Genomic DNA, 27,841 nt, shown 5'->3' with positions numbered 1-27,841 from the left:
ACACACACACACAATACTGGAGAGAGAGTGATAGAGCCAATTCAGTGGATGGGCATTATTATATCCTGTATCTATATAATAACCGTTTCAGAAAGCTGTTCATATTCATCAAATCAGTTTAATGAAATCACAACTGAAACCATTGAATGCTTTCTGATATTTCTCAATTCAAACGGTTGTTTCCTTAATATTACCACTTGATTTAAATATAAATGATAAAACAATTAAGATGCAATAACTCTGACGTTTTGTTTAAAGTAATTTTATTCACCTTTAATGATCAAAAAGACCCATGCCATGTGCATGATTCATTGGAGCATATGAAGACAGTGTTGCCCGGCACAAATGAAATAAACTCGATGTAATGCATTAAAGAGGAGGGTTACAATCCTGTGGCAAACTTTCTGAGTATCATACCATATTGATAAAAATATTCCAGCACCCATGAGTTCAAAAATATGTACAACCTTTCTATAATGAGATATGGTAACACTTTACAATAAGGTTCATTAGTTAATGTGAGCTAATAATGAACTGCACTTCTACAGCATTTATTAATCTTTGTTAATTTCAACATTTACTAATACGTTATTAAAATCTTTTTAGCATTAGTTAATGCACTGTGAACTAACATGAACAAACAATGAACATCTGGATTTTTAATAACTAACATTAACAAACAATGAGCATTTGTTACTGTATTTACTAATCTTTGTTAATGTTAGTTAATACATTAACTAATGAACCTTATTGTAAAGTGGGTTACACTTTATTTTAAGACGTCATTGTTACAGTGTAATTATATATTAGTACTGAGTAATATTAATTAACTACATGTACTTACTATAGGGTTAGTTGCATGTAATTATGCATCATTTAGTGTTATTACTATGGTAAGTACATGTAACATGTGTAACAAGGACACTGTAAAATAAAGTGTTACCCAGATAATAAATTAACCAATATGTCCACTCATCTAGTGACAATATTGCATTTCTTTCCTAATGAGTTTGAATGTTTCTGCATTTCATTCCGTCCTACTTATGTCTTCATGCCATATTTTGTGAATCGGTTTACAACATTTGGCAAGAAATAAATCCCTATATTCCCCCAAACACACTCAATACTTGACCCAAAGAACTCTTACCGTTGACGTCACACCATTAAACACTCTTTATTCGCACTTTCTCAGCGCCTGACATCTGACGCCTAGATCTTCCTACCGCCAACCAACAACAGCAGACAATGCCCACAGACGGACAACGAGTCTTGGCGATCGGCACAGCGTGGGATCGCTCCACCAGAAGCTGGCTACTTCCAGAAGAGGATGTTCCAGAACATCAGCCAGCAGGGGTACACGAACAGGGCTAGCAGCGGGTACACCAGCGACCCGTAGAGCGAGTGGTCCAGAATGCCCTGCGAGATGACCGAGAGGAAGAGCATCCAGCCCTCGTTGATGCTGACGGGCGCCTCGATGAGCTCCTGGTAGATGAAGACGCAGTAGAGGATGGTGAAGGCAGGACTGAGCAGCACCATCACCACAGCACTCAGAGCTCTGACACACACGAAACACCGCATTAGAGGACAACACGCTAAAGACTGTCAGTAAACACTCACTAGCTGCAGGATTCGAGACATATCATTTGGTTATATCTTAGGGTACATTTACACGTTCAAGACGGAGACGCTTTTTCTTTGAGGTTTCCGCGTACAGACATTGTCAAAACAATCCTCATTCACTCGGATCTGCTAAAAACGCTGCATTCTGCCTCCAGGCCAGTAGATGGCGATGAAACACTATAAACTGAACATGTAATACCGGTATGCATGTGCATGACGTCATAGCAAAAAAAAAACGAGAATCTCTGAAGGCGGTGTACACAGAGACCGTTTTCAAAACTGAGTTTTCAGGCGCCCAAAACACTGTTGACGTGTAAACGAACGGCCAAAGCGCATAATTTTTTTAACATTTTTAGTTGAAGACGGTGTCGTGTAAACAGCCCCTAGACTTGTATTAAGAGTATTTTAAGCAGTTATCGGTATCGCTGAGCACAGACTGATGAAGGCAATCAAATCAACATGTAACGTTAATACTGCAGTCTGTAAGATTGACAGCTAGTGGTGGAAATCGGTACTGCAGTCCAAATTCAAAATATCAGAGAGAGCCATTTCCCCGCCGCCTCAGACTCGACACTCGCGAGGGTTAACAGATTGAGGACACGCAACAGGAACGAGCGCAATTGACAATGAAAGTCAAGGTTGATTTATCGGTGTTTTAATATGCTCTCGTTCATAGAGGTTTTTAGATACCGAGGCTTTTTATGTTGAGTAGAATCTGCGAACTCTGACCCAGTTTGTTTGCTGGCTGCAACACGCTGTGTTTCTGCTGGCATCCCGTGGTGGCAATACTATTGGGTGAACTGGCAGTGAGCGAGATCACACTGACCAAATCAAAAACAGACTTTACGACACGGAGCGCACAATTCAAAGTAACACAACTGGCTGTCGAAGGGTTTTTAGATAACGAGTATGTGAACTCCGCATGTTTCCTAAATATCATGATGGTATTCGTATGCTTTAGTAGAGTGAAAAATGATACATACAGCACCAAAAGTGCACAAAGTTGTTATACACAGATATATATCCATTCTTGGGTTTAACTATTCCCGCCAGTACGGATGTGGTTTCATTTTCCACTGTGCGGCTGATAAAGCAGAATGTACTACAAATGCAACAGTCGTTTCTTCTTTCTTTTTTCTAATCTATCTGTAAATGTGTCTTAAAGGCACACTATGTAATTTTTCACCACTGGAGGTCGTTTATTGAAAACAAAGGCGTAGCTTGATGATTTTGCTGAATCATGGGAGTAGTTGTCTTCACCTCTACAGCCGGTGGAGAATACGATGGACTCGGGCAGACATCATATTCATGGATAACCAGTAATGTAGTAAAGATTTATTAACGTTAGGAAAGCCATTGGACACGCGGCCCGAGAGCAGTGGAGCTTTTATGATGACACCGCTTCCGCTTCTTCCAGTCATGCGTATGTGGGGAAACACAGCGCTGTTTTATCATATTAGATGCAATTGAGTTATGTGCATTCGCAACTGAGAGACACTGGTTACACACTGCAGTGAGCTAGATCGGTATTAGGCGCGGTAAACATGGTACTCGCGGTAAATCAAGAATACGAGATTTAAACAGAATGACTAACTGTGCTGAGCTATATGACAATGATTAGTGTTCAGTCAAACAGTTGCTCCCCTGTCTAAAAAACACATAATATATTAAAGCGTCTTTGGTGTTTCCATGGTTTCTACAAAATAACACAGGAAATCGAGGGTAACGCGGGTATGATGTCATTGATAGGCGACGCACGTTAAACTGTTTAAATCCAGAGAAATAAGCAGTTTTAACCATTCTTTGAAACAACTCCACAAAATATCTAACATTATTCTAGAGGTTTTCAGATGGTGGTTTACTAGCCTAACTAATATAAAACATTAAAGACAAGTAAACACTCTGTAATAACAGTCTGTATATTCTTCACTGTATAAATTAAACATCCGTATTAATTAATTCTATTAAAGTTACAAAAGTCAACTTGTCCTCTCAAGTGCAAGACGACGTGAAAGAGAGCTCAGTTGTCTAAGTAACACAATGAACTCTCTTTTGTGTCTTGCACTTGAATATTTAAATGATCAAGGCTCAAACTTTCGAGACGATGCAGTGTTGGCATTCATTGTTAGAAATCATAAAAATGTTACCGGCAAACTGGCAAGTGACATTGTTTCATATACTCGCCAACGCCGAATTTTACTTGCATTTGGAGATATATGCATATATAACAAGGGAACGTTTTTCAGTTTGATGTTCATTATAATGGCCAGTGGGCCTCAGAATATCTTCAGAGCATGCTTGACAAATATAAAAGAGTGTTTGCTGAAACGGTTTTGTACTTGGGCATGTGTGGCGTGATGCTGGCGGTGATGGGCACCAGTGTGACGGCCAAGATGAAGCCCAGAGAGAAGTTAATGAGGGCTGTGCAGCCCAACAACGCAGCTAGATAGAGCAAAGCCGTCAGTTTCAGCACTTTCCAGCCCTGCTCCGTTCCCTCTCCGGACAGCAACCTGTCACAGACACAAGAAAACACATGATCAGTGTTGGCGAATAAACATCCGACACCGTGTGAAAGGCATTGAGGCCCGGGTATACTTCAATTTCCCTGTTCCGCTCAGCTTTCAAAGTATACCCAACCGTGGATAGATGAGTTCACCACATGTGCAGTAATATTTATTTTTCTGTACTCTACCAGGCGCCAGAGGGCAGCACTGAGTCACACCACTTACAGGACATTCGCTCGCAAGGATAGAAGAAACGTAGCAATAGATCCGCCACTGCATGCAAAGTTTAGAACAAGAACCGAAACAAAACCGATGCAGAAGGATCTGCTGCTTTGTGTCGTAGTGTATAGAGACAGAGCTGCTGTGTGACAGCAAACAAGCTCAAATAACCCAGCTACCGAACCGTGAAAAAAAACAGCATTTAAGGACACAAAAGTGGATACAGGCAATAAGATGAAGCATTAGCATTAGGATCCTGACACTCAGTGTCCACTACACGTGCAGAAAATATGTTGTCACTGATAGGTCAAATGTCAGTTTTATATATTATAAGCTAAGCTATCCTGTCGCCGTTCCCCTCCAGTGGGCGTAGTTCTCAGAGTAATATGGCACGTTGCGCTCTGTCTGTATTCACTTCTGTGTCCATAAACGCTCGTCGACAGCTTATAAAAACGTAGTTCTGGGTAGTTCAGCTTTTTTGTGAAGTCAGGAATGACGAGGCAGCTTCTCGCAATACAAAGTCAGTGGAGAGGGTTGGATTGTTTACCCCAGGTTGGCGTGGTTTTCAGATTATGACGCGTGTCTCTCTGTCTCAATGTGAACGCTAGGCGGACCAGAACTACTTTTGAACCAAGCGAACTGAACTACAAGTGTGAACACACCCTAACACTTTAAAATTAGGACTATATCTGGAGGAATTTGTTTGAAAACATGCTATCAAAACAGTTTCTATCACAAACATAGTCTCAGCCTCAGACATCACTCCCACGGACCGTTGGCTGAACGTCTGATGCATACGGCACACTTTTCTGGAAACACTTCAGGAGTTTCGAAGTCGCGATCTGATTGGTTGAATTCTACAGGATGTCCGGGAGACGTGTGTGTCACATTCTTTATCGGTCCGCCTGGAAACAAAGGTTTGCACACACTGGGGATTTTGGCCCACTCCTCCATACAGACCTTCTCCAGATCCTTCAGGTTTCGGGGCTGTCGCTGGGCAATACGGACTCTCAGCTCCTCCACAGATTTTCTATTGGGTTCAGGTCTGGAGACTGGCTAGGCCACACCAGGACCTTGAGATGCTTCTTATGGAGCCACTCCTCAGTTGCCCTGGGTGTGTGTTTCGGGTCGCTGTCATGCTGGAGACCCAGCCACGACCCATCTTCAATGCTCTTACTGAGGGAAGGAGGTTGTTGGCCAGATCTTGCGATACATGGCCCCATCCATCCTCCCCTCGATACGGTGCAGTCGTCCTGTCCTCTTTGCAGAAGAGCATCCCCAGAGAATGATGTTTCCACCTCCATGCTTCACGGTTGGGATGGTGTTCTTGGGGTTGTACTCTTGGTTCTTCCTCCAAACACGGAGTGGAGTTTAGACCAAAAAGCTCTATTTTTGTCACATCAGATCACATGACCTTCTCCCAGTACTCCTCTGGATCATCCAGATGGTCATTGGCAAACTTCAGACGGGCCTGGACATGCGCTGGCTTGAGCAGGGGGACCTTGCGTGCGCTGCAGGATTTTAATCCATGACGGCGTGGTGTGTTACTAATGGTTTTCTTTGAGACTGTGGTCCCAGCTCTCTTCAGGTCATTGACCAGGTCCTGCCGTGCAGTTCTGGGCTGACCCCTCACCTTCCTCATGATCATTGTTGCCCCACAAGGGGAGATCTTGCATGGTGCCCCAGACCGAGGGAGATTGACCGTCATCTTGAACTTCTTCCATTTTCTAATAATTGCGCCAACAGTTGTTGCCTTCTCACCAAGCTGATGCCTATTGTCATGTAGCCCATCCCAGCCTCGTGCAGGTCTACAACTCTATCCCTGATGTCCTTACACAGCTCTCTGGTCTTGGCCATTGTGGAGAGGTTGGAGTCTGTTTGATCGAGTGTGTGGACAGGTGTCTTTTATACAGGTAACCAGTTCAAACAGGAGCAGTTAATACAGGTAATGAGTGGAGAACAGGAGTGCTTCTTAAAGAAAAACTAACAGGTCTGTGAGAGTTGGAATTCTTACTGGTTGGTAGGTGATCAAATACTTATGTCATGCAATAAAATGCAAATTAATTATTTAAAAATCATACAATGTGATTTTCTGGATTTTTAGATTCAGTCTCTCACAGTTGAAGAGTACCTATGATAAAAATGACAGACCTCTACATGCTTTGTAAGTAGGAAAACCTGCAAAATCGGCAGTGTATCAAATGCTTGTTCTCCCCACTGTATGTTTGCGGCTCCATTGTTGCAGTAAACTTGCACAACGTTCTTGAATGAACAATTTAATAGATGCACGCCGGTCTGTTATTGTAGGGACATCGAGATTATATAGCCACGCCCCTAAACATGACGCGGAACAAAACTAACTGTGGTTGGTTGCGTTACATGTCAGTCAAACGTGCCCTTAGTCAAGAAAAGCTGCGATAGAGTCAGTCAGTCTGAAGCTCTGGCTACGCGAGACTGCTCGGTCTCTTTAGCTCTTTCTGCACGGTACATCACAACTGCCACCGAGTGCACTCTTCCATCTCAACATTCACCTCGCACATGCACTGCTGTGTGCGTACCGTCCACGTGGACCCTCCTGATGGCGGACAGTGAAGTACACCTCGGGCTTTAAGAAGAGTTAGTGTGTGTGTACCGTTGTGTGTTGTGCGGCAGGGCTAGGCCTGCGGTATAGATGGCAATAGCAGTGAGCACCACAGCCTCAGTTTCAGACACAGGGAAGTGCTCGACTGCGATCTCCTGCAGATGAACAGGCAGCAGGTACAGCGCCACACCCGTCAGGTGACTTATCATCACTGGGGTCAACACTGACAACACGCTCGGACCCGACGGCTAAAGAGAAACACAGGAAACAAGCGTTACGCTACGAGCAACTGGGAACCAATCCCCGAATCTGATACATTAAACATAGCTTTAAATGAAACAGAGTGAACACAGCAACATTACAGTGTCTGCCCAGATCCGGCATGCGTGGATCCACGTGTACCAGATCTGGGCCGACACTGTGTTGCTTACTCTGCATTTAACAATGGTTAAAATTGAAGCAGAATGAGAAAAACAAATAGCCGAGGCAGAATTGTATTAATCTGGAACTGACTGGGTTCATGTGAAAAATGGAGCGAGACATTAAAGGGGAACTGAAAGGGAATAGGAAGTCCAGGTGATATAACAGATGTGTTATCATTGTTGTGTGTGGTAGGACACTTAAACTGCTGAAGTAGTTACAAGGGGGAAACAGTGATATTAGTTTGTTGTTTTGTTACTAGGGCGCAGCCATCTTGAACTTCAACGGTCATGACGTCACTGGCATGGTAGACTACCTTGACAGCTCCAGCAAAATGTCATATCAAGAGCATAACCGATCGAGATGGGGGTCTTATTCAATCTTAATCAAGGTTCAAACATTTTGATCTGTCCAACAAGCGAATATAACACCTCCGATGCCATCAAGGACCGAATAACCTGCATAAATGTTGACATAAATGTGACACGGCGGGTCCTGTAAACAAGTTCCACTCACCTCTTAGTTGTTATCGTGATGTTCACCTTCACCGTAGATCACCTTGCTAAACTAATCCGACATCGAGGATGCCATCCAATATATGCAATATCCTTCGGCGACATTTGCAAGATACTTGTTAGTGTGATTTCAGCCGCTTTCAAACTGTGTATGAGAGACGCGGCGGCGCGCCTTCCCAGTTTAAATTTGACGAGCGCACGCGCCTAAACGCCATGCACAGACCGCCAGCTGGTTGAACGCAAGGTTCTGTGTGTATCAGTATATTCTAGGGCTGTCAAACGATTAAAATATTTAATCGCATTAATGCCATAGTTAACTCGCGATTAATCGCACATTTTTATCTATTCTAAAGGTCTCTTGATTTCTTTTTGTCCCATTATTTTTTCTCATTTTAATGCTCTTATCAACATGGGAAAGTGGATCGGCTTGCTTTGTGCAAATGTTTTTTTTTTTTTTAAAACAACATTGGCATATACTGTGTTCAATTTCACACTAACATTCTCACTTGGAGCAAATAATCTCTCACACAATGTAACACTGTCCATCAATAAAAGGGTGAAAGAAATACTGATGAGGTAACGTTACTGATGTAGAAACGCATTAGCTGTGTGTGTGTGTGCTTGGCCATCAAGTTCAGACTGGACGTGCTGCGATGATAGCTCAGTTCACAACGACAAAACACACAGATCACTTTGGTCTTGTCAATTGAACCATTTGGCAACTTTTTAAAAGTAAACTTTCCATTCAGAATCTTATAGGCATTTCGGCGTCTCGCGCTCATCATTCATCCACTCAAAACGTAACGTTCAGACGAGAAGCGCTGCGTCTCGCAGCACCTCGTATTTAAAATTCGAACACATTATTCTCTAAGAGCGTTTTTATTGCTGGCCATAAACTGAGAAAGTGCGCGTCCGATATGCTAGACGCGTTCAGTTGTCCTAGACGCGGCTCGGCGCTGCGCTTCTCGTTTGGCCGGATCGCAAGCCCAAACAAGTGTGTGCGGCGTGTCTGTTGTTTTCTTTCTGGTCTAGCTAGATCCGGTGTGGTGTTGTAGTTTTAATAACGTTATAGTTGTTGCAAAAGCATGTTAAAAAAACTACAAAGTTTGCTAGGCGTTAATCTCGCGATAAAAAAATTGACGCCGTTAAAATGGGTTTGCGTTAACGCCGTTAATAACGCGTTTAACGGACAGCCCTAGTATATTCATAAACATCATTTAAGTAAGAAATTGAATCATCAAATGAAATAATAAAACTGCAAATTCTTCACTGTATGAATGAAACGAAGGCTATACGGATTCTTATACAGACTGCTGTCACTTTGAGAACTACAGTAATGCAGGGATAGACTGATACACAGAACCTTGTGTTTTTGACACTTTAAATGCAATAAGACGATAAAGAGAGTTTAGTTTAGTGCACGCGCTGTGACCGCTGGCGGTCTGTGCATTGCGTTTAGGCGTGTGCCCTCGTCAATTTTAAACCGGCAAGAACTCTCATACACAGTTTGAAAGCGGCTGAAATCACACTAACAAGTATCTTGCGAGTGTCGCCGAAGGATATTGCATATATTGGATGGCATCCTCGATGTCGGATTAGTTTAGCAAGGTGATCTACGGTGAAGGTGAACATCACGATAACAACTAAGAGGTGAGTGGAACTTGTTTACAGGACCCGCCGTGTCACATTTATGCCAACATTTATGCAGGTTATTCGGTCCTTGATGGCATCGGAGGTGTTATATTCGCTTGTTGGACAGATCAAAATGTTTGAACCTTGATTAAGATTGAATAAGACCCCCATCTCGATCGGTTATGCTCTTGATATGACATTTTGCTGGAGCTGTCAAGGTAGTCTACCATGCCAGTGACGTCATGACCGTTGAAGTTCAAGATGGCTGCGCCCTAGTAACAAAACAACAAACTAATATCACTGTTTCCCCCTTGTAACTACTTCAGCAGTTTAAGTGTCCTACCACACACAACAATGATAACACATCTGTTATATCACCTGGACTTCCTATTTCCTTTCAGTTCCCCTTTAATGTAAAAAACTTGACTGTAAAAAATGTCCACAAAGTGCTTCCAACTGTAACCTCCTCACGACCAGTGTAATATTAGTTTTATTAAGATTTTTAATTAGTTTTTATTGTTACATTTTTAGTACTTTTGTCATTTTATTAGTTTTTTGTAATATTTATTTTATTTATTTCCATTTGATAATTTTTAACTTGAACTTAAAGGCCATGTTGCAGGTTAACCACCACTGTCGATTAATGGGTACTTAAATCACTCAAGATATGTATATAATTTTTAAAATGTCTCAAAAATGGTCTTAAATACCATTTTTTTACGTTTTTGGTATTAACGGGTTTTTTTCACGCAATTCGGTGATGACGTCACGTTGGGGAGAAGTGGAGGAAAGCTAGCCTGATGGCCGTCAAAGCCGATGAAATGCATGGTCCGAGGAGAATGAGTGGAGAGTTGGTGAAGTGTCCTGGTGAGTTGCTATCATTTAGCAACGCAGCAATGAGATAACGACACTTTTTTTTTTATACTGTCATTGAATAGCACCGAGTGAAAAATCAACGCATTTTCTTTATAGTGGCGGTGATGATCATGACGTTAGTTTAGATAAGTAACGTTACCGGTAGCCTTTGTCATAGTACTGGTAAACTTTGTCTTTGTCATCTATAAATAGAAGGCTTCGTGCTAGCTATATGGGCGTTTCTAAGCGTTTCTCTTCCTCCGGTGAAAATGTTGCTGCAAACGTAGCCGCCGCGCGTCTGTCGCGGTGTTTGGCAGGTGCTCGCGCGGGCGGTGCCGTCCCGTGGAAACTGCGCTGGAAAGCTTGTGCTGTAAGGCAGTGAGTGCGTTTGGGTCGCTGGTCGAGGAGCTCACACCGCGACCAGATGTGACTGAATGCTGAATGCATGCTGCCTGAATCTGTTTGTGCTGAAGATAGCATACACACATCTCAGGCAGGATCATGGTCCCCTTCAAGCCAGCACGCATGAGTAGCCTATGTTAATTGTTTGTTTACTTTTTTCACAAAGTCTTATGAACCAACTTAAACAGTTATAGGTGACTATAGATGTGTTGTATAGACAATGATCATGTTCTATAATCTGCGCTATCTGAATACTCTCGTCTACTACTCGTCTCTCTAGTCACTCTCAGCGCTCTCCAGGCGGGCTTTGGTAAACTCCCCAAGGTGACGTCATGCAATGCATTGTGGCGGAAAGGAGAATCGTTGGCGCTGTAAGATAGTACCTACTTTTTCGTATTATATTCCGTTTTGTGATACCCAACAACATAAAATACAATGGATAACATTTTAAATGTTCATTACCAACAAGCAAATTGCACAAATTCGTTGAAAAATTTAACCTGCAACACGGCCTTTAAGTAACTCAGTTTATTGCCAAAGCAACATTTCTAATTTTCATTTAAAGTTTTTGAACTAATATTTATATTTTATTCTATATTGTAATTATATTTTATTTCAAATAAGTTAACGATAATAACCGTTTCACCAAGACACTCCAATCCAAACCTTCTTTTTCAAACGGTCATCGTTATTTTTTATTAATGCCATAAGCTTTATTACATAAACATTATCCGTCATTATTTACTGTGTAAGATCCTCGATCTCTTAGAAGAGCATCATATGTAATATATAAAAATAATGTAGACTGGAATTGTGCATCATCTCATGTTGTACTTCTAAAGACTGATGCATTCACTATTCTAATACAGCAAATAACATCTGATGTATAGCCTGAACTCTCATTTCAGCAGTGCGTGATTCTCAAGCTCAGAAGAAGCAGCGGCAAACTTTGCTGAAGTGATCAACAAGAAGAGATATTGTACAGTTGGTCTACAAATATGAAAGACTGCAGACGCTAAACAAGATTTCATCAAGATTTTGAGAAGCCATATTCTTATGATACAGATGCTTTCTTGTTATTGATGATGAATAGAAATCAACACTGATTTGACCTGAATAATAATAATGTTTACTGTTGTCTTCTAGAGCTGCTTTACAGCAGATTTGACCTCTGTTTGCATCACTGAATCATTATTTTCCTCTTTAACACTGTAAAGCTGCTTTGAAACCATGACTTGTAATTTTACTTGATAACAGACACCCTGAAATATGATTAGGTGTAATTATATTTTGTTTGCTTAGATTATCAACATTTAAATGATATTCATTTCTTAGGGTTTAAAACTAAGTGGGAAACAAAGGACTCTGTGTACCTTAAAATAACAGGAGACTTACTGGCTCTGCTTCACTGACTCCCTCGACCGCTGCCAGATCCGGCGTTCCCAGATGAACCCAGAGATCCAGCGCCTGAGGGGGAATTAAGGATTCGAACAAACACATCGTCCTCTTCTGGTGGAAAATAGTGCTCGATTCTGAATTTTGCTCCATAGGTTTTCTTCAGAAAAAAATCTTAAACAAAAAGTTGCGCCACGATAATTATTACACAAGCAAATTTCCAATCTAGATGCGGGAACAAAGGTCCCTTGTCTAATTGTTAATAGTGTAGAGGATCTTGAAGCCCGGCTCACACTGAAGTCCATTAAAGGACAAGTTCGGTATTTTACACTTAAAGCCCTGTTTACAGATCGTATCTGATGAAATAGAACGGTTAAGATACAAATTTGGACACATGCTCCTGTCCCGAGAATTTTAGGTTTATTTTTTCTTGCCTTCCTCGTGTTCATTTAGGCTATGTTTACGCGAAATTATCTGAAGAGAAAGCGCAAAAGTGGCGTTGCGTTATCACTTTTTAATCTGCGTTTAGACAAGCGTTATGGGGGGGGGGGGGGAAATCTGCGTGCATATGGTGACGCAAAAGTGTGTGAAATTCGATGTAGTGTGCACTCCAGACGGCTAGGTGGAAATGTGAAGCACTGCCACACAACAACACCAAGTCCGCGCGCCTGCGTACAACCTTCCTTCTACTTCTCTTGCTAGTAGCGCGAAATCAAAACACAACAACATGGCGAAGCGAACAGCAAAAGCTGACAATTTTGTCAGGACAGACGAGGAGGAGTTATTGCTCCAAACAACATTAAATTACAAAGCCACAACAGGGCGTGGACTGGGAGTCCTGCCAGGCTAAATATTTAGCATATATATATAGAAGACTTTTGCGTTTTTACCCTTTAGACGGGAACGCGACGGTGGAGCGTTTTTAAGATTACCACTCTGGAGGGTGGTTTCACTTTTTTGAAGCCGTCGCCGTCTAAACGAAAGGCATATCTGATAAAATATTTTTAAGTTTTCACCCGCGAGCGTTCTTGTGTAAAGAGGGCCTTAGTGGAGTCTTCGTGTCCTTTGCTGTTTTGCTTATTCATTAATAAATAACTAGAGCCAGTCCCTACAGACGATCAAAAGCAAGCGCACAGACTGAAAAGGATACTCGGAGCAGCAAGATGACAGCCAGGAGGCCAAACGCCGGCATATAGTAGCCAATGGAGACAAACCGAGAGAGAGAAGGCAAGAGGTAAAAGAAATACGACTGATGAAGACGCTCCAGGAGATTGTTCAGTTTACGGGCCATTCCCTCCAACAATCTGAGGAGGTGAAAGAAGAACAACACATGGATGGTCAATTTATCCGATTACCCCAATACTGGCTTCAACCTTGATCCTGATGTAAGAACAATTGCCATAAAACAGTGTTTGGTTGTTTAGCATGAGCCATGGCTCTTAAAAGTAAAATGGTTTTGACATCATTGGTGAATTTCTTGTGTAATACAAACCCGACCTGCCAATGGTGGTGGCGTCCATCTTGTAGTGTCTGAAACTGTTGATGCCCTGGATAGAGGCGGCTTCGATGTGGTACCGGAGGAAGAGGCCGTGATCGCCCCACGAGCGCCCACACGCCTGCTTCAACACCATCAGCATCATGGTCTGAGCCGCGTGGGTGTAGCCCTCCGCCGTGTCCCAGTCGTTCCTCTGGAGCTGCGGACACACAAGCAACACCAGTCCTGACGTGTTCAGCAAGCAGTGTCTCGCTGGCCAGTCTCCACGCGAAGCCTCGTTCACAGACACTCTGGAGAACACTGAGTGTCTCTCACTGAAATCAGTACATTAGTTTGGAGCCGCTGAGGCTCGCTGTCGAGAACATTGAGCTTCTGATCCAAACTTCCCCCGAAGCAAACGCAGCCGCATATCGCAAACATGATTCTGAGCTATTCACATGTACAGTCTAACCAAACATTATTCAGACAACAGATATTTTAGTTTTTTTTTTTTGTAGTGAGTGCAGGACACTATAGTTAATTTATGTAAGTGAGGAGAGCAAAATAAAGTAAACTGTGACTCATTATACCTAACAATTATTCAGACAGTGACTACCAAAAATTATTCAGACACTTTGACCTGATCAAGTGTTTTTTCTTTAATTGCTAATGCTAATGCGTTTTACACCACAGACTGAACACAATTAAGCATTGCTTGGTAATCGGTTGATTTTCTAAACTATAGTGAATAAACTGTGATAATGTGATAATGTTGAAGGTGTCTGAATACATTTTGGTTTGACTGTAACTGCCTCTAAAATAATCTAGACTTCAAGACATCAGAACGGATATCCTCGTATTCTTCAGGTGTGTGGATTGATTGCGTTCATTTGCCAGGAGAATAAATGTTGAAATGTGTGTTATTGTGTGTGTGTTTACACGAGTGACACGAGTAGAGCCTGTGGTCAGGTTAAGGATGGGCATCAGACTCCGATGTTGAAAGACAAAATAAACGTATAAAGCTCATACACTACACGGTTGAGTACAGTGGATAACTACATAGTGCGTCGTTTCGGACACAGCTATAGTCTTTTTGCTAGTTACATTAGCATATACAAGCGTGCTATTGCTAGCTAACCACAAATATAACTAGGGATGCAAGATATATCGGCCACCATATTGCTATCAGCTGATACATGTTCATCTTTAATGTTATCATTATCGGCCCGATAAGAAAGTTTGTCCGATATATTAAAGATAAATAATGGATTATTTCCTTCAGCTGAGGTGCTTCAGATGCGCACTGTTCAACATGATGGGTTTAAATGTGATTGGAATCACTACAAAAAAAAGAAAATGCAGTTAAGTGCAACATTCACTGTCATATAGGCTACATACAATAATGAGCACATCATTATAGTTGTGTGTTTGGGACACGGCTTCTACTGTATTATAGCCTCCAACACGCGGCGTTTCTGTAACTCTCCAAACCACATGGATATGAGGCACATGATTGGCTGTTGGTGTTAAGCATCTAGCCGTAACATCTTAACGCCACATCCTTAACTATGAATAGAAGTTCTATATAACATAATGACTGTAATGTAAGACCGTTTAATTTGTAATCTAACTGGGACTTCCCCCGTGTGTCCTACCTTCCCCTGAATGGTGCAGAGCACTCCCAGCTTCTGGCAGAAGGCGTGGAAGAGGTTGGCCAGGTCCAGGTTGGGCAGCTGACCGTTGAGCCCCTCCAGGACCAGGTCCAGGCTGGTGATGACGTCACTGCTGAGCTCCAGCGAGAGCGCGGCTTGAATCGAGCCCGCGCGGCCCTGCAGCGGCGAGTACTGCATCCCTGGAGCAGAGAGAGGGCCGGGACAGTGAGTGACCACAGACACAGCTGGCCATTCACTCCGTAACAGGGCTAGACCGAGTGCCGTTGTGAAATTAGTAGGGGTGTGACGAGATCTCTCGTCGAGTGAAGAGCTGATTTGCGATATCACCATGACGGAGTGTGAGGGTGAAATAGCAGAGAATATGCTACCGCTACGTTCACATTACACTATATTTTTATCAAAACAGCAAAACGACAGAGTAGACCCTTGTAAACTATTGTAAACGTCTGCTCTGCTCATCCAGCGCGAGTTGCAGTCGCACACTGATCGAATCACAGCAGGAATCACAGTTACCGTATTTTCCAGACTATAGGTCGCACTTTTTTTCATAGTTTTGCTGGTCCTGCGACTTATATATCAAAATGAATTCATACTGACTGAGATGAACCAAGAGAAAGCATTACCGTCTACAGCCGTGAGAGGGCGCTCTAGTTAGTGGAGTTGTTCAGAAACGACACCGAGGATGAAGAGTACAGTGATGTGGGATGAGATCGGGAGTTTGGTGAACTTGCTTACCGTTAACTTGTTGGACTCGCTGGCTAATGTTAATTTAGTCTATTCAGCCTCCCAGGTATATGTTCTTTATGCTGTTGTGGAGCTGAATAACTTGCCTTTCCAGATTAAATGTCTGTTCTTGGTCTTGGATTTTGTGAAATATATTTCTAAATAAATGCGACTTATAGTCCAGTGCGGCTTATATGTTTTTTTTTCCTCTTCATGACGCATTTTTTAACTGATGCGACTTATACTCCGGACCGACTTATAGTCCGGAAAATACGGTACCTGATCACTTGACGATGGCGGGGGATTCGTTGCGCAACAGAGCCCGAGCGTCTGATAAATGTCTCATCTTGTAGAACGTGCTCAGCACCGCCACAGAGTATGTGCGATCGCGAATCCGAAAGTGAAACTGATGTGCGCACATTAGGCTGCTTACAATAGCCCATCTCTGGACTGTGCGGTTCTGGCTCTGGCCTCGGTTTGCACTTTCTGAGAGAGTACTTTGATTATGGTTGCACTTGCACTTAATAAGACTAAGAAAAAAACATTTACTTGTTACATATTTATACTGGTTTTATTTCTGTTCATTTTGTGGAAATTAGTTTAATCGTGAGGACACACACACACACACACACACACACACACACACACACACACACAGCGAGGGCGTGTGTGTGTGGCGAGCGCGGCGCGGCGCGTCTTGGACGGCGAGAGCGGCGAGAAGAGTTGAAATTTGTCAACTTTATGGTAATAAGCTATGACGCGGTTCGGCGGCAACCAATCGTAATGTAGAAGTCCTCCGCCTGAGAGGATACCAGAGAACACAATCCTGTAAACTTTGGTTCCGACCACATTAGTTCCTAAGCAAAATGGAGGAAAAGTTCATTATTTCTGTTGCGGGTTTCCCGTTATTGTACGACGTGTCCCTGTTTACATACAGGGACATTAATAAAAAGAACGACGCATGGAAAAAGGTGTCTGAAATTGTTGGTGTTTTTGTTACTTTCACATTTAAAAGATTTTAATAGGTTAATTTATACCCTACGTGTGGCCAGTATGCACAAAATAGGATACTGATTTATGTTCAGTTCTTATTTGCTTTGCGGCTCCTTTAAACAAAGTTTTTAAAACAATCACGCATTCTAAAATCTACGTCAGAGCGCCAGAGAGTCCCCGAATCTCACGGCGTCGATTGCAGGGCGGCGAGAGCGAATTTTGCCACTCTCGCCGGCGGCGGTGTGAACGTACAGTAAGATCTGAAGAGACTCGTGTGAAATCATACACAGGAGAAAAGCCCGTCAGCTGAGTTTGTTGCAAAACCTTTCGCAGTGCTTGTATATTGTTGTTTTCAATGCATTTGATAATTCATACTCATAAAGTAGAACTGAAATGACATTATAAGATTATTAGTCAAAACATTTCAAACTGCACCTGCAGACTTTTCCAGTCATGAATTTTGTCATTGAGGATTTCTATAAAATTATGTGCAAAAATCTCGAGTCTCGTCTCGTGAGATGATTGTCTCGACACACCCCTAGAAATGATGTAATTTGTCATGACCTGAGTCCTAACCGAGGACGTCTGTGCACACCTGTAATGTTCGTGTGGTGGTATCCTTCCAGCCAGGCCTGCATGCCGATCAGGTCGTGCTCGTTCACCAGGAAGATGATGTCTTTGGCCCAGTAAACCTGGTCTTTGGGGAAGAAGTGGAGCAGTCAATTATTTAGAAAAGAAGATCTAACTCATTGCAGAACATTGTGACTTTAACAGGGGGTGTTACACCGAAAGCAAACCTATCAACAATTAGGCACAGACCCACATGCTTTATGCAACCTTATAAAACAAACACAATCTCTCTGTCTCTCAGAAGTCACTTCCATCTAGGACACACATATATATATACACACAGGCAAACAAAGTCCTAGAACGGTGGCACAATACAATAAAAAAATAAAAAAGAACCACAATTTTTTAAAATAATTTCTCTGATTTTATGATTCATTTTTGCAGAGTTTTAGTACAACTAGTTCAGGGAGATTTTTGGAGACCATATTTATCAAAAACATTAAACTTTGAATTCCCCAGGATTATGAATAGTTACGGAAATTACATAATTCCTTTATATTATATCTTGAACAAACTGCCCAATTTTCTAAATACTGCGTAATCGTGATTCATGTAAAAACTGGTGCGATCAAACACCAGGTGGTGCAATAAATATGATAAACACACTTTAAACAGCAGTTCTCACATTAAGCACATTTTCATTGTCTCTTTTTTTATGCACCACAGAAATGTGGATATTTAGGGCACATTGCAGTCATTTTACTCTTGACATTTCATGAGATTCTCCAGAGAGTTCAAGCTATTTCTCGACAAATAAAGACTTTTGAACCGAATCACTTCAATAGTCAAAGTAATGGCCGAATACTGCGCTTAATAATGTCCAGGACAAATCTGCAATCTAACTCAGAATATCAAGGATTTTTGGCAGACCAGAGATGTCTTTCATCAGATTAAGGGATACACGTGCAGTCCGTCTTTCTGAACTGAAATACTACAGCATACACATCTTCTACTACTCGATGTGTATTTAAATGTTTTACACCTCGTCCAATATGACACATGATAGATTTCTGTCTCACTCTCTCGAAGAGCCGATATCTATGTATCCTTTTTAATTGTTCAGATTTGCATTTCCATGAATAGTAAAGATGGTTTCAGCAACTTTCACTCACTGAATATTTCATGTTGTCTGATCAGCTATTGTACATCGAGTCCTCTTATTTAAGGGGTAATTCTGTATTCAAATTTACAATTAAAATGAATGATTTTGATCCCCCTTTTATATAACATTTCATATTATTGTTCAAATTAGAAGATATTTAAAGAAATATAATTATAACAAAAAAATATTGAGTTGTAATGAGTTATTTAAGGAAAACTTGTTAAATTTAAACTATGGAGAGAACAACATTTACAACTGGATTCTCATGTAATCTGACGGACTTTCGTCTTAGGCCCCGCCCACTTCCGGCTGCACCCGGATACATACACAGGCCCCGCCCACTTCCGGCTGCACCCGGATACATACACAGGCCCCGCCCACTTCCGGCTGCACCCGGATACATACACAGGCCCCGCCCACTTCCGGCTGCACCCGGATACATACACAGGCCCCGCCCACTTCCGGCTGCACCCGGATACATACACAGACCCCGCCCACTTTCCCCGCGGCATTGAGATCAGTGCAGACACAGACACTCCGGCCCTGTTTACTGCTGGTGTTAGGATGCGTTTCCGTAGATCGGATCACAAGCGGACGACAGGTGTAGACGGGGTTTAAATGTTTTGAGCTTGTTTGGTTTGAAGATGAAAAACGTACCAAACACAACGTTCTCTCATCATTCTGATTTCTAACACACACACTCACAGCGTTCGGCTGGTCTTGAGACGATCAGAGCAGAAACTAAAGCTGATGCTCTCTGTGCAGGGTAGCTGCACAATTATTAAAGTCAAGTTTAAGGCTTTTTAAGACCTGAAGAAATCAAAATTAATACCGTACATTGGGGGTGCGCAATATTGACAAAAATATTTCTCGATATTTTCAAAGTTATGTTGATAATAATTAGATTATATTTTACTGATTGTGGTTTTGTACTGGTACCCTGGCTGGTTTAGGCCTGTTGTTGACAGCAGACTGAAATTAACATTTTTATTAAGGGGCAATATTTGCCCTTAAATTGATTTCCAGGGGCATTTTCACCTAAATATGGACATTGTTTCTAAATGTATTTAGAGGTATGCATCACCTTTTATGTCAAATTCTAACATTCAAATTATATTAGAATAACACAGTACCACTGTCAAATTAAATAATTCAATTAAAATCCATCCTTGCAGTGCAGAGGTGACACAGAAGCGGCATCCGAACTGGCATTAGCTTAAAGGAGAACTCCGGTCAATTTTAACATTGAGCTCAATTTTTAGTAAATTTGGAGTGCTGTCAATACAGAGAACAACGACAAAAATCGGTGTTGCCTACGCTGTGTTATCCTATTTTTAAAATTTGCACCCTATTGACTTGAATGGGGCAAGTTTTAAACCTGCTTTTATCCTCTTAACATATTTGATGTGTCATTACAAGTGCCCAGCCATGTTGAGTGATTCCTTAAGAGTGAACACGAGTGAATCTGACTGCAGGAGATGTGAAAGATATTAATAAAAATGATGTTATATCAGCCAGCGCAAATACCTGTATTTAGTTCCTGTTTTCGGTGGAAGTCCAAAGTAGTCGATTGTCGAGTTCACGCGCATAGGTTTAGTTACTATGATCACGCGCGTGAACTCGACAATCGACTACTTTGGACTTCCACCGAAAACAGGAACTAAATACAGGTATTTGCGCTGGCTGATATAACATCATTTTTATTCATATTTTTCACATCTACTGCAGTCAGATTCACTCGTGTTCACTCTTAAGGAATCACTCAACATGGCTGGGCACTTGTAATGACACATCAAATATGTTAAGAGGATAAAAGCAGGTTTAAAACTTGCCCCATTCAAGTCAATAGGGTGCAAATTTTAAAAATAGGATAACACAGTGTAGGCAACACCGATTTTTGTCGTTGTTCTCTGTATTGACAGCACTCCAAATTTACTAAAAATTGAGCTCAATGTTAAAATTGACCGGAGTTCTCCTTTAATATATTTACACTTAATTTGCAATTGCATAAATAAAGCTATTCAATATTTAAATATGAAATTATTTATAATTTTAACGTTTTAATTAAAGGGTACTTTAAATATGAAACTAAACCCACCAGTAGGTGGCGGCAAGTCACTCTCTTAATAAGCGAGTTGTTGGAATCACTTATTCAACCGATTTGTTCAAATGGCCGATTCATTCAGAAAAACAAGTGATTGTTCATTGAATTGTTAAAATGATTCGTTCAAAACACGGATTTAAGTATATAAAAAAAATTAAAATAGCTGTCTGTTGGACTACGGCTTCATTATGAAATTCTCGTCGGCGATATAAAGTGAAAATTTACAATATTGTGTCCAAAAAAGTAACTCACAATGTTGACTTTATTGTTAATTTAACTGTTGAATAAAATAAATAGCACATTTGCAATTGTGCACAGTTTTAAGATCTTTCATAAGTAAAAATAAGACTTTTTATGGCCTTAAATTGAAAAAATCGAATTTAAGACTTTTTAGGGATCCGCGGGGACCCTGCTGTGTGTTTTTCTGTCGTCTCCGGTCGTGTTCATGTGTAAATTGCACGAGCTCATTTCGTCCATTAGATTGAGAGATCTGAAAAAAACACTACATTTACCCGGCCATAGACCCTCCCCTCGAAGACATCAGGACAGAAGTGGGTGAAAGTGGACAGAAGAGACGGATTAAAACACCGGGTGTAAACGGGAATGTGTCTCTCGTCTACTTGTGATCCGATCCACCAAAGCACCTCTTAATAGTGAGAGTAAACAGGGCTCCGCCGCACAGCCCAGTTTCCCAGCGTCACCAGTGCCTTACTCCTGAAGTACTGCGCGAGCGCCAGCAGAAGGCCGACCGCCTGGTTGTTGCTGTCTCCAGGACTGCAGGGGGCGCTGATGACCAGAGCCTCGGTGCGAGGAGCTCGAGGAGCTCGCAAGATCCCGTACACATTCGTGCCTCGGACCATCTGAGCAAAACACACGGGAAGAAAACACTTTATTCCTCAATATTGAATCAATTTACTTCATTCTGGAGACTCTAAACATGAAAGCAATGCCAGTTGCTAAATGCCTATGTATTAAAAAAACAAGAGTAACAAAATTATTGGTAACACTTTATTTTACTGTGTCCTTGTTACACACGTAACATGTATTTACTATAGTAATAACAGTAAATTATGCATAATTACATGCAACTAACCCTCAACCAAACCCTAACCATATAGTAATACATGCATGTAATTATTATTACTCAGTACTTAAATCTATAATTACACTGTACCAGGGACACATTAAAATAAAGTGTAACCAAATGATGTTCTGCATAATAAAACAGCTTTCCGTCAGTACAGGTAATGTGCATTATTGAGGCCAAACCGTGACAGACTCACATATCTCTCCTTGTTCTCGTCGGGGAACGGCAGCTTGCGGGAGAAGCTCTGGGTGAACACCTCCAGTCCTCGAGTCTGCATCGTCTTCACCAACCAGTCCACCGGCATCCCACTGCACACACACACGTTACTCCTCACGCACTACATGGTCAATTCTTGTTTTTTTTATGCAATATTACAGTACAGGTGAAACTGGAAAAATGAGAATATGGTGCAAAAGTTCATTTATTTCAGTAATTCAAAAGGTGAAACTAATATATTATATAGACTCATTGGGTCTCATTCATGAAACACGAGCAGAACGGATGTTTGTGTGAATCGTGTGTAAAGTGGTTCTGGCGTAAATTTTCGGATTCATTAAAATGTTCGTATTTTCCAAATGTTAGTTGGTACGAAATAAATCTCCACCTGCTCCCAGCCACGCGTAAATATGCGTTTAACATCCGAACGTTTTGCTCATTAATAAGGCTGCATTTTAATTCACCTTAATCGGGTACATATTTACACACAGCATTTTGAAAAAATATGATATATAGTAATTACATTCGGTTTTTCTTTTTTACTTTTATTATGAGAGCCAGTAATAGCATCTGCAGACTGAACACTTTAATCAAATAATTAATTGCTTCAATACGGCTGGGCTATATTTGTTCGAAGTGAACTAATTAGTTTTTTGCAGTCGAGCTTCATGTCGAACCATTTTCTCTTCACTTCTGGGACTGTTCGATTAACAGATGAAACTCCAGTAACTGCGTCTGTAATATCTGCCAAGCTTCATTTTTTTAGGACCTGATACGCCACTATGTACGCTTGAAAATAAAATGTGGCGTTTTGAATGAACTTCTGATAATAAAATATTATCTGATAATGAGAAATTTTTCTTTTTCATTCGCTTTTGAGAAGACATGTTGAAATCCTGCGTTTGGTGTCATAATATGATGCCCATATATAGTTGTCAGTCGGATTTAATGGGCGGGATTTATGGTAATTGAGAATGAGCGTGCACGCGCGTCCCATTTACGACTGATTGGAATTCATTAACACACACACACACACACATTTCACTATCACACACACACATTTCACTATCACATCTGACGTTTACGAAATATTTGTGAATCAGGAGAAGAGTTTTCGGGAAGGTCTCTTTACACGCAGATCACTCACATATTTACTCGTATATTTACGAATGTTTCATGAATGAGACTCATTACATGCAAAGTGAGATATTTCAAGCCTTTATTTGTTATCATTTTGATGATTATGGCTTACAGCTTATGAAAACCCCAAATTCATAATTAGAATATTGTGTACAGGTTTTGATAGGACAATATTTGGTCGAGATACAACTATTGAAAATCTGGAATCTGAGGAGCAAAAAAATGTAAACATTGAGAAAATCTCCTTTAAAGTTGTGCATTTATGTTCACGATTGTGCTGCATTCACTCACAAAAATACATGTTTTATATATTTACGGTAGGAAATTTACTAAATATCTTCATGGAACATGATCTTAATATCCTAATGATTTTTGGCATAAAAGAAAAATGGATAATTTTGACCCATACAATGTATAGTTGCTATTGCCACAGATATACGGGTAGGGTGACCACCATCAAACGAACCAAATGTGGGACGATTATAAGTTTGTGTGGGACAATGTGGGACATGTTACCAACGCTAAAACATAACCTAAAAACATTTGTATTCTGCCTTTCAGCTGATAAAAGTGATTTGTTCTTTAGTCCCTTCCAGAAAACACCACATCACGATGTAACATACATGTCTTTATTTTACATGTCATTTAAATTCAACATCACTGAGCCCAAAGGCATCATGCAGATCACTATTTTTGAAACAGTTCTGACCAAGTCCAACTAAAATGCAACAAAATAAACAAAAATATAAAACAACATGAAATTACATTGACAGTCTTATATGTTAAGAATATATTAAACCAAAAACTTTCATATTTTTAGACCCAATTATCCATTTGTTTTCTGACAGGGAACCCATGGAACGAATCAGCGCTCCATATTTTGAGATTGACAGCCGTCACAACCTACCAGTGACCGTGTTTACTCCTTTCTTCTCAACCATTGGATAGGATTTTAAAAACGGCTGTTGTATTTGTACTTCTGACGAAGCGCTGTTAAATATAGGTGGAAAACTACGCCACAAAAAGAATAAATAAAATGCTTTCTTAAAAAGGCAAAAGATCGCATGCACGTTTTCTTAATATGATCATTAAAAACCAACAGACTGATGGAAATGCGGGACGTTTTCTCAATATGCGACGTGCGGGACAAGGGGTGAAAATGCTGTGCGGTACAACGCAAAGCGGGACGGGTGGTCACCCTATATACGCGTGCGACTCGTGATTGGGTGTGTGGTCCAGGCAGGGTCACACATATGCACATCATTGTTTTAAATTCATGTTCCTGGTAATCTTGAATCAGAACAGCGCTTCTCTTCTCTGATGACGAGGGCGGAGCAACCTGTCACTCACATGAGATCAGCCAATAGCAAACCACAACCATCCAATCAATTCCTCACAGACAAGCGCTTGTTCCAGAAGCGCTTCACTCAGTTATAGACTATAGTACAGTACAGTACAGTATATAGTGTAGTCACTCACAATAGGGAAGAAAAGACTGTCGCAACTTTCGTTTCATGCCGACTTTAAAGTGCCCCCTATTCGGCTATTTTAAAGGTTGCTTATTCTGTTTTGGAGTCTCATACTATATGTTTACATGCATCCAAGGTTATATAAAATAAAATAAAAACTTTCATATTCTCATAATATCCACTGCAGCATCACCTCTTTTCTCTCAGTGTCTGAAACGATCCAATAAAGGATCCGGCCTCTCCAAACCCTTTCTTTAGAGAGCTTCCTCTGCTCCGATTGGTCAGATGGCCCAGTCTGTTGTGATTGGTCTACGACTTAAAGCTCATGTTTTTTTTGCATTTCTGAATTTCAGAACCAGATTTTACTTTTACTGTATCAATCTCATCAAAGTGGATTTGCTTTAGCAAATGTTTTTTTTTTTATCAGCGCTTCTCGACATGAACAACACAAACTAAACTCCTCCAGTCTCAGACACACTACAGTGTTTGAGGGCGGGGCAAAGAGTTCAGCCAATGAAGATCCCAGGCTGGCATTATGCAAATGAGCTGCAAACCTACGTAGGTTCAGCAGGAAGTGAGACTGGAGTTACTGACTGGAGTTTCAGGTTCAGAATCGGTTCTTTCTTTTGACAGACAATAACTAAATTTATCTGCACTTTAATCTCTGAAACTCTGCAACCTTTGACAGTCCCAAACAGCAATATTACGCACTACATGAAAGGAAACATCCGCAAAAGCATAATTACACAGCAAGCTCCTGGTGTTGCTCAGACGCTGCGGTGATCCACTCACCCGGCCTTCCTCTTGTGAGCGGCGAACTCCTTGGCCGTGGCCAGCGCCCGCTCCCCCGCGGAGAAGCGCTCCTCCACCATGGTGGACCCCATGGCGTTCTCCGACATGTACGTGCGCAGCGTGAAGGGCTCGAACGCCAGGCCCATGAACCACACGATGGCCGCCAGGTAGCACACCATACTGGATAAACAATGAGGAGAACCAAATGTGGAACAGGAAGTGATGACATAGTATGGCAATGCTGTCATATCAAAGTTGAGACTACACAGAAACTCAAGTCACCTTCATTTATACAGCGCTTTAACAATATAGATCGTTTCAAAGCAGCTTTACAGAGATAACAGAAATTACAGTAATAGATTGTTTGGCTTTACAGCAGATCTAGAATAAAGTTAGTGTCTAGATAAAGTTTGATTCACTTCTTCGCAACGATCATTAGTTATTAACTTAGGGGCCGCTAACACGACACCGTTCTCACAGAAAACACTTATAGGCCCAATGAGACCAGAATAGTTACAATAGATATTTTTACATTCATACCACACTTTACATTCGTCTGGCTGGCAGACACCTACCATATGGGTGTGTTGAGGCGGGTCAAGAGGTTGGTCAGGGCTTTCCTGCGGTTCGGGTCAGACAACAGACCCATGATGACGGTCTACTGCCGCGCTTCAGCAGACACCTAATCACGGGGAACAACATCTCAACTCAACTGTTATTCACACAGCACTTTCAAAACCGCTAGTGCTGTCCATAAATAACTCTAAAATACACAGAAATACACATCTCCATCGTAAAGAATATGGAAACACTGTATAATAGCTCACTTGTTATAACTGAAGGGGTTTATTCACCTTTATTGCCCAGGAAATAAAAGACATCTTCGCATGGTAATGTTTCATAGCAAAAATATGGTGAAGTAGTTCATTTAGTTTAGAGGACAGAATTAATAAAGGTGTTTAAAACCAACACACAAAAACACTGCTTGGGACAACAAGCAATTTGACTCAAACGGCCCAATGTCCAATGTTTATACACAGAGAACCAATGCTTTAAAGAAAGAAAAACTAAAACACAAATTACTAATAATAATAATAATCGTGTTCTGCAGATTTGATTCATATGTTCTCAGTCTCAGGAGTAACAGCTCTGTAACTGACATATAACAAGTCCAAATGTTTGTGTAATGCTTACAATAATGTTTTTGATTTAAGTCATTATTATAACGTATTAATAAATATTAAATGGCGATGTCAAAATGAATGAAAGCTAGTGATGAGAGGGAGTCGATTATGAAACACCAGCAGGAGCCATGCACAGCAAATGCAGTGAAATGAAAAGACATTATACAATAACCATAAAGTTATCATTATTAAGGATAATTACCTGCAGTATCAGTGAGGTTTATTCAGCGTTAACTGCTGTGTGAATGCAGACACTAGCTCATCCCCTGCGAAGACATTGTAAAAGCCTTTAGAACAATCACGAAGTGTGTGATGGCTTTCAGATAAACTAAAGAATATTAACGTCCCTTTATATCGTGTGGTTACCTTGACATATCAAACATTACAGTCCAGTTTCGTCTGCAGCTGCAGTCATTCATTTACTCACACCGTTGTTCCGTGTTCCGGCCGGAAGGAATACGCTGCGGACCAACTTCCTGTCTGCGAGCGACCCTGAATGGGCGGGGCTTTTACTGTCTACGGAAGATTCCCGGTTAGTTTTGTTTGTTTATTTTTTCATATTCCAAGTGTGTCAAAAATTATCATCATTATTATTATTTTGGTGCATATAGGTTTAAAAACAGTGCCGCCCTTAAAATGAAAGTCATCAAATGAGAGTAATTAAACAGCGAAATAAATAAAATAGTTAATATGAATAATAAATATTTTTACAAATACAAAAATGATACAATGGGCAATTATATTTAAACTTTTAATCTATTTCAAAGGGATAGTTCAGCCAAAAATGAAAATGGTCTTATTTCCTCACAAGTAATTTCCTTAATTGTATTAGCTCATTTTGTTTTTCAAATCAAACCTCAAAATTGCAGACATTTCCTTACATAAGAGGATAATTTATCTAGTGGTTTTATTAGGAAAATCTTCTCAATATTTTCTATCAAACACTAAACCACAATTTCATTATTGAAATGTACATTTTTAAGCATCAAATTAACTTTAATGAAAAATGCCATGACTCATTTTTTTACAGTGTAGTACAGTATGATTTTAGTATAATTACAGTACATCACACTTCATAATGCACAGTTTTATCACAATGCATTCATTAGAG

At 40.9% G+C, this 27,841-nt stretch overlaps 1 protein-coding gene across 4 annotated transcripts; it reads right to left on the bottom strand.

Moving 5' to 3' along the window:
* gpaa1 (glycosylphosphatidylinositol anchor attachment 1) lies at nucleotides 1-27,787 on the bottom strand. Of its 4 annotated transcripts, none has more exons than XR_013797848.1 (15): nucleotides 27,097-27,787; nucleotides 26,933-26,996; nucleotides 26,122-26,228; nucleotides 25,547-25,726; nucleotides 22,126-22,237; nucleotides 21,555-21,702; nucleotides 17,602-17,703; nucleotides 15,273-15,469; nucleotides 13,641-13,837; nucleotides 13,294-13,447; nucleotides 12,144-12,215; nucleotides 6,976-7,172; nucleotides 3,960-4,130; nucleotides 739-1,555; nucleotides 1-666 (listed from the first exon to the last, which is right to left on the bottom strand). XR_013797848.1 is itself a non-coding variant. In XM_079614095.1 (14 exons), the coding sequence occupies exons 3-14, from the start codon at nucleotides 26,193-26,195 to the stop codon at nucleotides 1,312-1,314; spliced, it is 1,848 nt and encodes a 615-aa protein (XP_079470221.1). In that variant the 5' UTR covers nucleotides 26,196-26,228; nucleotides 26,933-26,996; nucleotides 27,097-27,787; the 3' UTR covers nucleotides 1-1,311. The 4 variants fall into 4 exon arrangements, 2 of the variants coding, with proteins under 2 accessions (XP_079470221.1, XP_079470222.1); XR_013797849.1 differs by having other exon boundaries at nucleotides 27,074-27,209; XM_079614095.1 differs by having other exon boundaries at nucleotides 1-1,555.
* Between the last annotated feature and the right edge of the window lie 54 nt (nucleotides 27,788-27,841).

Source organism: Phoxinus phoxinus (genome assembly GCF_949152265.1).
Source record: "Phoxinus phoxinus genome assembly, chromosome: 5".
NCBI lineage: Eukaryota > Metazoa > Chordata > Actinopteri > Cypriniformes > Leuciscidae > Phoxinus > Phoxinus phoxinus.
This window is presented reverse-complemented; position numbering and strand designations above follow the sequence as displayed.